This window comes from Molothrus ater, chromosome 6 (assembly GCF_012460135.2).
Source record: "Molothrus ater isolate BHLD 08-10-18 breed brown headed cowbird chromosome 6, BPBGC_Mater_1.1, whole genome shotgun sequence".
NCBI classification, from domain to species: Eukaryota; Metazoa; Chordata; class Aves; order Passeriformes; family Icteridae; genus Molothrus; species Molothrus ater.
In genome coordinates this window covers 22,163,820-22,175,844 of record NC_050483.2, presented here as the reverse complement: position 1 = coordinate 22,175,844, position 12,025 = coordinate 22,163,820, and the positions used below count along the sequence as shown (strand labels likewise).

General features: G+C 51.3%; 1 protein-coding gene across 1 annotated transcript in view; it reads left to right on the top strand.

The window, feature by feature from the left end:
* The window catches only part of ALX4 (ALX homeobox 4), a 37,360-nt gene that overhangs the window by 22,042 nt on the left and 3,293 nt on the right, over positions 1-12,025 (top strand). Inside the window, exon 2 of the mRNA XM_036384609.1 lies at positions 5,540-5,850. Coding sequence (XP_036240502.1) covers positions 5,540-5,850 — 311 coding nt within the window. The remainder of the gene's footprint in view (positions 1-5,539; positions 5,851-12,025) is intronic.

Below are 12,025 nucleotides of genomic sequence, written 5' to 3'. Positions count from 1 at the left end.
TATACACTGGCTTCAGGGCCACCAAAAATCCACCCATGGACTTACTGTGTGGGACCTTTGACACTGTCTCCAGACTGCTTTTCAGGAAAAGGAGGAGGTTTTTAGACCTTTCTGCTCCAGGCCTTAGTATTGTTCCTGCTGTATGCTCTGATCAGAAAAATAAGTCTCTTCTCAAAGAGGGGACTCCTAGGTGTGGTGAGGAGGAGCACAGTAGAGAGAAACACTCATTTCCCTTTTAATTCTTCTACAAGTAGACTTTTCTGTGGGACTTCACTCTGCCTGTAATTAGCTCCCCAAGGTGACCAGGTATTTCACAGCTATTTTTAGTCTGTGAGTTCCACCATGAGTAACCACTGAATGTGTCCCCACTTTGCTGCAGAGCCTCAGGAGGCTGCAGCAGCAGAGCAGCAGTGCCAGCAGCTTTGACAAGCTCAGCAGACATGGACAGTGTCCATGCAGATGAGAACATTCATGCAGTGGTCTCTTGAGCACAATGGGAAGTCAGTGAATGTTGTACCATGAGCAGAGGAACAGCATAGACCATATTCAGCCTTCCTTCAGGTTCTGCAGAATCAGCCAAAGGGGGCCCAGTCTGGGAGGGATGGACAGGCCATATACTCATCCTTATCCAAAGCTGAATGGAGATGCTCCAACCAGCTTCTGCTTAGCAGCAAATGGTAACTGCAGCTCCCAGAATGAAGCCAATGGTTTGTGTCCTATCTAGAATTATACCACCTGCATTTAAGAGATGAATGCTGCCCAGTTTTACATTTCAGTTGGGCACAGGAGTGAAAGTATGATTAAGCATCTGATCATTGCAAATAAAATCAGTGATGCCACATACAACTAAAAAAGTGTTAAAATCTTTTCTACATGTGCAGACTGCAAGAGCACTGACTCCCTGAACAGAAATAAACCTAAGTATTTGGGTCTTTATATGTCTACAATTCAGTAATTTTGGTTTTTTCCTATATAACCCAAAATGTGGATGTTTTTTAAATAATAGTCTTGTGCTGATTTCTAGACTTTAATGACAGATAGGAGGCAGAAGACTGCAACAGATAGCTTAGAAACAAGTATAATCATTTCAGCATGTGTTAAGGCAAGATCACAGGAGTTGGAAGATTCCTAGTGGCCAAGTCCATGAGGTGTGCTGGCTGGGCTGTGGTGCAAATTTGCCTTGGTAAGAAGTGTAAATGCACTGCCTGAACCCTCCCAGGGCAAAATTTTAGCACTGGTATTTAAGCAAGAGTTGAAAGAATTACATTAAGAGCTTTTTTATTTTAAAGGGCCATTGCTATGAAGAGTCAGACCATGCCTCTGCAGGCAAGGAGAGGCACTCTGCAGTGGCCAGCATTGGGGGCCATGGAATTTGGGGGTGAGCAGGGGGGGACACCCCTGTGCCCACACTTGGACAGGAAGGCAGAAGGCCCCAATGTCATTTATTGTGGGAGCAGAGGGGCAGGCTGGTGCAGCCCCATGCCACCTGAGCCGTGCTCTTTGGACATGGGTTGTCCACAGGCAGACAATGTCTGTGAGCTGCCACATGCCAGTAGGAGGTCCAGGCTATTCTTGAAGCCTCCCAGGACTGGGATAGCATCAGCTCTTCACTGAGACTGTAATAACTTGGACAAGATGCTGCCAGAGCAGTACATTAGCAGTGCCAAGACCCAGCAGGCTCTTTTACCTGCAGCCCAGGGGAAACTGCCCTGTGCTTGCTGTGTCCCTGGGCTGTGCTGGCTGTGTCCCTGCCCTGTGCTGGCCATGTTGCTCTCCTGCAGCCTTGTGGGCTGTGGGGCTGCCATCACAGGATCTGTGTGAAGGAGCCTATTGGGCAGGAGCTGTGGCTTGTCATGCATGTGCTGTGCAAAGCAGACCTACCATTTCAAGCTGGACCAAAAGCTGTGTGTTGGAAATGTCCTAATCTCCATCCCCGTGGATGCACCAAACTGACTTTGCTCTAAATTAAATTCCATGGATAAGATTTTACATAGAGAAGATTTTACTTCAGCACCCTTTCAAAATAGCACACCTGAGGAACAAAACAGATACAAGCTGTGAATCCAAACATTCTGACAGCATGATAAAGATGACTGTTCCCTCCAGGAGTGTGTCAGCAGAGCAGTGCAATGCCTTGCTGTCTCAGGGCCTTCCCTCATGGCCACAGGTGAACATGGTCTTGAGTCTCCTGCACCTCCTTTCTCCTCCGTAGGGCTCCCAGGACAAATGTGATGAGATTTGAAAGAGATTTGCATGTCCCCTGCAGAAGTGGGAATGCAGGCATCCCTCCTGCCCAAAAGGAGCTGCAAGATGCTTGGAGCCCACATGCCCAGTTATCCTGGACTGTCCCATGGCAGATCCTTGGGTGACTCAGGGAAGGTCTTGGGAGTGCTTATGGTCTAGCAGGCAGCCAAGGCACTGTGAGAGCAAGGTATAATTGTGGGAAGTCAGAAAAGATCCTCCTTCTACTGCTACAAGGGCAGGGATGGATTGGCAAGCAGTGAAGGAAGCACCAAGCTCTGCTGTCGGGCATGTAAGGGTGCAGTGGTGCTCACATCAACTCCTTGCCATAGAGATCTTCACAATATGTAACTCAAGGTCTCTCTAGGTTTGATTAGAAACAGACACCCCAAACTTTGCACTGAAACTTTGAGTCCATCTCCAGTTACAGGAAGTGTGGGCATATCCATATGCAGATGTATGCAATTTGTTTCACTTCAGCAGTTAGCGTGACTGTTTAAGGTCAGGGAGCCTGCTTCCAGGGAATGAGAGTTGCTTCTTGGGATGCACACCATGCCCTCCCAGCACTGCCATCAGGGCCTCCATCCCAGAGTTTCTGCCCCTCCCATGGAAACAGTTCGTCCCTACCAGGGCCCTCAGGGGCTGGAGGTGAAGAAGCCCATGTCTGCTGCAGTGCAGGAGCACTAGAGCAGCATGGCTGAGCTGCAAGGAGGGCTCTGGACTGGCAGAGCAGGCATGGGAACACCCCCTGTGTGTGCAGCAGGGACAGTCCTTGCTCCTTGGGGCTGATGGTTTTTGATGGAGATAACTTATCCCTCTGAAAATCCTGGGCCCAGCTCTCAGCTGCAGTTTGAGCTATGCTGCCAACAAAATTAGAACAGACACAGAGCTTTTCTCTGTGTGTGTTTGTGTTTGTGTTTGTGTTTGTGTTTGTGCAGACCCCTCCCCAGCTAACAGAGCTCCTGAGGCAGATAAAAACCAGCAGAGGATTTCCCAAGGAAAGGCTTCAGATCTTGTGTTTGCTGCTGCTGGAGCTGCAGGGGGCTTAGGAGTTAGGGAGGCAGCCAGAGCAAAACTGTGGGGGAAAATGTACTGAGCTTCCTGACATCATAAATAATAAAAGAAAAAGAGAAAGGGGAAAAAAAAACCCCAACCTCTTGGAATACTTTAATTATTACTCTGTCTCTACTGAGTCTCATAGGTTATAGTCCATTGCTGCAGACTTTCTGGAACCATTTTATTTTCAGTTGTAAAAATTATAACTATCATGTCTGTAGCTTATGATTTACCAAGGCTGTGTGGCAGGGCACTGTCCCAGTCCATTTTGGACAGGTCTGTCCACCTGCATCCCCCAGGAGCAGTGGAAAAGGTCAGCCAGTTGGAGAAGGCAGGTTCAAAGAGGAGGCAGTGTGTCAGTCACTGGCCTAGACACTGGTCCTGGAACCCAGGGAGAATAAATTTTTGCTAAATGTTCGCAACGATCAAAGCAAAGAGAGCTGAGACAGACATCAAGCTTTGATAAGCTTTATAGGGAGCTCCTCAAAAGTCTGCAGGAACAATATTAGCGAAAGCAATACATCTGAAATCACAGCAGAGTGAAAGTGGCAGGTAGCTCCATTGCCTTCATCCAAGGTCTGCCTGCAAGCCCTCTGTACCACCTGGGCAATTTTCTTCCCAAATCCCTTTCACAGCTCATTCCCCCAGGCTTAAACCTGGGCCACCCTTGCTCTCATGCCTGAGAGTGACAGCCACATTTCACCCTCCTGGATTCATCCCAATCATCTCAGTGCCGCCTTTCAGCTGCAAGAGTGAGAGATGGACGAGGACTTGTACACTGTGCACCTCCTCACAACAATTCCATGGGCTTTTGGCTGTGACAGAGCTGTTCACAGAAGGGCTAAACTGTAAATATACAATGAATTAGCAAAAGGATTTTGTAACAAGAGATGAGTATTGCCAAAGACAGGCGAAGATGCCTAAGCTGGCATTAATAACACTATCACATTGCCTGGGAAAAGCTCCCAGTGGGGACATCACTAAATAGTGGAACTGTTTCCCAGAAAGACTGATCCTGGCCTGGTAAGATTTAAAAATAGACTAAAGGGAAATTTAAAAAAAATATGAGACACTTGATGTGCTTTTGGCTTGGTAAGGAGAGCACAGAGGAGAGAAAATACCACAGTATCACTTCCCACACATTTAGGAACTGAGCATAGTGACTCAAGGTTAAAACCTGCAGCAGGGCTACCATGTTTTTGCCCAAAGATCCCAGCCAGAAATGTGGCCAGGTGTTACACTTGGCTGTGCACTATATGGCAGGTTGCCAGTTGCTCACACAGATCCCTCTATTTCTGTCCTGGGTTCAGCCCACCATGCAGAGCAGTGGCATTAGATAAGGGAGAGCCATGGATCCCCACCAGGGTCCTGCTCGTGTAGCATCACTCTTGCTAAAGAAGGGGACACCACTGTCACTGGAGGCAGGAGGTGGGCCGGAGAGGACACACAGTGCCTGTGCCTGAGGATGCACATACCCCATTTACAAAGCTCAAAGGTGGTTTTTAGAAAGAAACCAGTTCACTGGTTCAGGGCTTGAAACCTCTTCCTCCTGTCTGCCATACTACTCTCATATGTCATGTCTCATTAATTAATTGTTGAGGGCAACCAGGTGGGAACAGTACCCCAGACTGCTGTCATACTCCTCTCATTTCCCTCTGCCCTGCACACATGGGGTGCTGTTTCTGCAGGTGTCTCAAACTGTCCTTTTCCCCTTTCACAACCTCTTTGCCAAAAGCAGTGCAAGTCCTGGCAGAAGGCTGTGGGGGTCACTGGGGGTGTCAGTCAGGAGCACCTCTCCTGGCACACCAGCACTGCCTGAGGCTGCAGGAGCAGAAAACAGACCCCAGAAAACTGCAGAAAACTGTACTCCTGGTTTTCTATGCTGTGTTATTCAGCAGGGGAACAGAGATGGGCTGGTGGCAGGGGACCTCTCAGAGACCTTTCCTGTGGCCACAACCAGGGAACGTAGTACTCCATGACATTCAACCCTGATGTGGGTGTTGAGAGGTTGAAGGAGGATCTTGCTGGAGTGTGTGCACCTGAGTGTGCAGGGCTCATCCTCCATCTGGGTCTCTGAGAGGGAGCAGGAGCTGAGAGAGCTTGCCCCTACCTCCTCTTGCCCATCTGTGCTGGGCAAAATAGGTCAAAAGATTTACATGTGTTTCCTTTTCTCTCTCTCCCTGCTCCCTACCCCTGGTCAAACCTGCCCTCCTCTTCCCTCCCCTACCTCCCACTGAAACAGGTAAGGAAAGTGCTTTGGGAGAGCCTGACTTGCAGCCGAGTTCCGACCCTTCAGCAATGGACAGCAGCTACCTCAGCGTGAAGGAGGCCGGCGTGAAAGTGCCCCAGGACAGGGCCAGCACAGACCTCCCCAGCCCCATGGACAAGGCTGACTCGGAGAGCAACAAGGGCAAGAAGCGGAGGAACCGCACCACCTTCACAAGCTACCAGCTGGAGGAGCTGGAGAAGGTCTTCCAGAAGACCCACTATCCCGATGTCTATGCCAGGGAGCAGCTAGCCATGAGGACAGACCTCACCGAGGCTCGTGTACAGGTATGGGGGAAATCCTGGGGCTGGGTAAGGAGTGGATGAGCTCCAAAAAACCTCTGAGGTTCCCTTGCAGCCCCTCCATAAGCTGCAGGCAGCTGAGCCCTAATCAGAACCTGTGGCACAGGGAATGCACGAGGAGGTACATCCACGTCTGACACTAGTGTCACTTCCTTTATTTGGTCTGGTGTCCTGCAAACCAGTGTTCACAGAAACACCTTTTGCCCTTGAGCTAATGGGACAGCAGGTGGGTAAGCCTCACCACCACCCTGAACAAAGTTTGCACAAAACCTGCTTTCTTCAGGAGGCTTGCAGGGGACACAGGTCCATTAGTCTGAGTGGGAGCAAGCTTTTCCACAGCATTGGCTCTTTATGGCAGAGGGGACTGCAGAGGTGACTGGGAGTTCAGTGCCAGAGAACGTGGTGATGCAAGAGAGGCAGCTCTTGTTGCTGCTTGGCAGGTGCTGAGACTGCATGAAAGCTGGAGATCTGGAGGCAAAAGATACACCCAACACCTTAGGAGAAGCAGGAGAGACAAACAGCCACACTCTGTTGGCAGTCTCAATCACCCCCACCCATACAGGTGCCAGCTCTCATGAATTAGCTCCCTTGAAATAACCTGGGAGGCCAGCAGACCCAAAATGCACATCACAGGAGGGAATGATTCTCTGACTACTGCTCTTTCCTGTGAGTCAAGGTTAAACAGGAGGAGGCAAGTCAGGGCTCAGAAGCATGTGCAAAAAGGAGCACCACTGCATGGGGCAGACATACGCAGCTCACGCCTTGGTGGTCAGCTCCTTCTCCAGCACAGCGAATCCTCTCACTTCCATCTGCAGGTATTTGTCAGCTCACCACCCCCAGAACCTGCTCTAGCATCAAGAATAATTGGTCCATGGAGACACCCGATTCTATCTTTTATACCAGGAATATTTCCAGCTCCCAACCAGCCTCTGCTTTAATCTTTACAAGTAGTTGTTGCAAATAAGGCCCACATCGATGCTTAAGTCTTTTTCAGTTTGTACATTCACTTCTGAATTCAACCAGAAGCAGAATTTTTCTTGTGTGCTTGCCTAAACTGGTTTGCAGGGCTGGTGTGCTCTTCTTCCCCACAGCTGTTTCTCTTCAGGCTGGGCATGGCTGTGTTTCAGTAGGCAGCAGTGTGATTCCCATTGGTCCCGAGTGCAGCATGCTGAGCACCACAGGATGGGCAGAGCAAGGCAGTGCTACAAACACCAGCTCTTTACTTGTGCCACTGCATGCAGCTCTTCATTTCCCAAGAACACACCACAAGTGCTAATGGGGTCTCCTGGGAGGCCAGCATAGCATCGAGTTACTGGCTGCACAGTGCATGACATTCCTTCAGCTCAGGAATGAGAATGAGGTGCTGGAGGGTGGCAAGCTCCTCCTGCTCACTTCTGAGCCAGGGCTTGCAGCTACTGTGTGTTTCAGGCAGTGTGAAGGGCGGTCCATCAGAGCCAGGGCAGGCGAGGCAGATGCAATCTACACATTCTTACATATGACCCTTCATTTTGGGGTTTTTCCCCACTTTACTACTGGATGACACTTCAGCTGAGGGCAGAAGAACTCCCTAGGTAGCCAGGAGTATATTTGGCAAAGAGGAATTCCAGCTTGCTCTGAGGTAAGTGTGCCAGTAGCCTGTTGCCACAGGCAGCCAAGAACAGCCTCCCTGCCAGTGCCACCTCTAACTTGGGATGGCGATGACAGGGCTCGTGTGACAGAGCTGCTGAAGGGCTTGTCTGAGTGGCCTGGCTGCTCGTGCACTTACCCCATGGTGAAAGGGGTAAGCACTTGCATTTCAGTCATTCCCTGGCTCTGCTGGGAAGGACCTGGTGACTTGGGCCATGGGCTGGCACCAGGCCACCACCTCGTGAGGCAGGCCTGCTGTGCTGTCAGCAGCAGAGCACACTCCTATCACTGGAGAGCAAGGAGCAGCAGGCTTGTGCCCAGAGCAGCAGGTGCTAGGTACTCAGACACCCTCCATTGCACAGGGAAAGGCTCTGGCTGCTGTGGGTGCTGGGGGTGTTGTTTGGGCACACACCTGCTGAAGCCTCATGGGCTTTGAGGGAAGCTCAGTAGCCCCTTCTCCCAAGGAAGATATGGCCATCTAAGGGATAATCCTGCCCTGAAATGATTTTTTGGAGGTCAGCTTCATCTGCCTGCAAAGCTGAACTAAGCAAAGCAAGATGGCAGATAGGTGAGGCACAGGTTTAAGGTGTGATGCTCCCTCCCACAGCTTTTGGCTGGACATCACCCGCTCTGCCCAGGCTTGGCTTGCTGGGGAGCATAATCAGCTGCACTGCAGGCAGGACCAGATGCAGAGCCCAGACAGGCTCTGATTTTTCCATCCCTTTGCCAGGCTCATGCTTCATTAGTGAAGTAGCTGCCGGAGAATTTTGGTGTCTGGAGGAGAGCCCATGCCAGCAGCATACATGAGTGGACCATACTGCCTGTGAAGCAGTGGCATTCTGTGGCCAGGCCCCTCTCCTGTTCCATCTCCTTGCCTGCCTCAGTTTCCAGCCATCTGTACTGGTGTCTGACAGTGTCAAAGCTAATTCCCCCTGTGATGCAATGCAAATTTTCCTGCCTACTCCCCACAACCTTGCCCCTTGTTTCCATGTGCTATTAAGATACTGCACATCCCTGTTTTCCAGAGTGGTAGCCATGCATAAGCTCTGTGCAGAGGCACAGACAGGAAGAGGTTGCTATGGCTCAGCCACAAACCTGCAAGGGTGCACAGGGGATGCTGTGTTCATGTAGGTACTACACACCATGTATATTCCCATTCCTTTCTTCTCTTCCACGTCTGGGGCTGCAGAGCCCCAGAGAGAGCTTCTGCTTGGTACCAGCAACTGCTTGAGGCTCTTTAAGCTCATCCAGGTCTGCAGCAGATGTCTGAGGCAGTGGCACTAGAAAAACAAGGTAGACACATGTATTCACACATTATTCCTTTCCTTTGCACAGAAACACACACAGGCATGTCCCAAGCCCATGCCAGCCTGGCCCTGGCTGCTTATCTCTCTTGGGTTATCAGTATCTCCCTCCTGGACTGCTCTCTGGGAGAGGAGAAGCGGATGGGACTGGAAGGAGGCTTCGCAGCCAGGGAATATAACCCCTCAGCCAGCCCCCCTCAGAGGCAGCTTTATGATTGCTGGGACCCTTCATGAAATGTTTTTGGCGGTGACCCTGTGATGCGGCGGGGCCTTGAAAGTGAGAGGGAAATGTCAAACTCCGCTGTAGCAAAATCACCGCCTTGGAAAAAAAGAAAAGAAAGAAAGCAAAGCAAAGCAAGAAGTAATATATCTTGATCCCTTTTCCCCCATAAAACCCTGGGAGGCTGGTGGAAGGAGCGGAAAGACTGAGCTAAGCCTGCAGGAAATTAAACATGAAATGAAAACAAGCTCGAGTTATTCAATTCTCTCATCCCAGGCTCCAATTTCCCATTCCAGGCCACTGATAAAATGGTGTCCAGTTTCAGCACTCAAGGATGAATTCTGGCTCTGTTCTTGCAGTCTGAAAAGCAAAGGGCTGGTGTCCATCTCCAGCAAGAGGATAGACAGCCTGGCCTTTCACAGAGGGATGGGGTCCTGAACACAGACAGATGGAGGCTGAGCAGAGAGAGGAGGGTAGCAGGGTGAGAGGACAGGAATGGGGAGAATGGATGCTGTGGGGCTGACAAAAGAGAGTAAAAGCACAAGAGACTTGAACGTGGTGGGCAGCTGTTACCTGCATCAGAGCTGAGCACAGGGCATGAGCACAACCCCACAGCCGCCACCAGCCCACCACCACATGTGCAGAGGTCAGCCTCACTCACCACTGCCATGGGGGGTAGGAGAGAGGGGAAAACACCTTTAACTTGGAGGAAGGAAAAATCAGTGATGTAGCCCCCAGATATCCAGACATGGTCAGTGGCCTGGGTTAAGTCCCAGCTGAGCCCATCCCCCTGTGCCCCGTGCAGGGCACAAGGGGCTTGATGGCAGGGGCAGACTGGCAGTGCCCACTGGGTGTGAGGGTAGAGGCAGCAAGAGAGTGAGCAGGAGCCTCCTTGCTTTGTCTCAGGCCACTTCTGGCCTCTCCACCCCCAGCAGCATGTCAGCTGTGTATGCATATGGATTTAAGTACCACATATAGCTGAATGTTTATGGAGCTATGAAACATTCTCTGTTCTGTAGATTTTTACGGGGCTGATTTGGTCCATCAGGGCTTATCAAAGCATTGTCTGCAGGAGTCAGGTACGTGACATTACCATACACTCCTGCTGTAATTGCTAACACTGAGATTCAGTCCACAGTGACTGCTGGCCCCTGCACAACAGAAGTAGCCCGTCCTGACCCCAGAGAACATGCTGCACTAGCCACTGCAACCTCCCCTGCCACATTCCCATCCCACAACAGCCGCTCTTGACAAGGAGTGACAGGCAATGAAAGGAAAATGAACTTCTGTTTGGGTTTAGATTTGCTTTTTAAAAGCAGGTGTCTTCTAAGACTGTGGAAATACTGAGGATTAGTTGAGGTTTTTTGCTGACATTTTCACATTATACGTTGCCATGCCTGTCTTGTTTTCCCCAGAGCACTGTGGAGGCCTGGAGAAACCCAACTGCAAGAAAACAAGAGCCCTATAAGGATTTGGACCAGAGGAGAAAGGAAAGCTTTAAAAAGCGGTCCAAACCTTGCCACAAGTGCTTCAGAGCTCACTGTCAGCTCTCAGAGTGTCTCTGGTGCCTGTGACACCAACACTGGGACCAAAGACACTCTTTTCAGCCTAATGCAATGACTTGTCACATCTTCCCAGCCCACCAGCCGCGTGGCAATTTGGGAGCTGCCAGTTTAAATCACTTTGCTCAGTTCATGCATAAATGCATAAATGCTTTAGACCAGAGGCTGAGACCTCACTCTGCTCTGTCAAGGCAGCTGTTGTGCTGTCCTGGGAAGAAGAGGGCACAGACCCTGCACTGCTTGCTTTGAAGGTCACACTGCAGAGCCACGCACTGCCGTGGGGGCGGGAGCTGGGCCGCCCTGCTCCCAGGTGGGATGCTCAGGCGGGCAAGGCAGCCGGGGCCTTCCCCACACAGGAAGGGGCCGCGTATGCCTGGCATATGTTCATCCCAGCCCCGTGCACAGGCAGCACTCTGCTCCCTACCTGTTCTGCACCCCTCTGTGCACAGCAGGGCCTCCTCCGCCTGAGGAGGAACCAGGTCACCCCCTGCTAACTTTGAATCTGCAGATCAAAGCGCCGTGATCCAGGCCAGCCCTGGGACTGGCCTGCAGCTGGGCTAGAGTGGCTGTGCCAAGAAGAGGTAGAAGAAAAACAGGCAGATGCCTGAGGCATCAAACCTGCTCCAGTAGGACGCTCTGCATGTGCAGCGTGTGAGCAGCGGGGATAACGTTAGGATGCTTCTCCTTATGCTTTTTGCACCTACTGAAAACACTCACAGGGTTTTTGATTTGGGGTAGGGGGTTGATAGCAGGTTGCTGCTTTGGCCAGCCTGTGGATGGCCCATGCCAGTGGCATTGCCATGGCCATGGGGCCAGGCACTAAACCCTGTGCTATCCACAGCCCACATGAGGAGCATGTGCCTGGCAGCTGCACTGCTCCCTGCCCAAAGCAGACCACAGTGCAGGGCCAGACCCTCAGCTGCCTACTCATACCACAGGCCTGGCTGAAAGAGACCAGCACGAGGCTGTCTATGTGGTGGAAGGCAGAAACTGAAGCAGGAGAGCCTGAAACAAGTCTTCCAGCACAACCAGGAAGGTCAGCTCAGACCAGAAACCCAAACCCCTTATCCCTCCCCGTAGCAGCTTCTGGCTGCACTGACTCAGGCTGAAGGTGCCACAGCACTCTTGCCCCTGCAAAAATTGTCCTGCTATCCTACCTTGTGCCAAGCACCTGGCTTGTCCTGCTGTCCTGTGAAGACATGAGTTTCCTACCTGGTGTCTGCTTTGCCCAGGTGCCTGGCAATCAGCAAAACTACCCCACAGCCAGGCATGGGAAGGGCCAAGCTGCTTGTCAGCAATACCCCCTCTGGCCCCCTGCAGCGAGTCACCGTGTAAAACTCGAAGCAGAGCTGAGAGGCTCTAGGAGTGCTCCTTTCATGCACTGGTGTGACCTGCACAACCCAGCCCCTGGTGATCGCCCTCATCTCTCAGTGCCTTCAAAGCAGCTC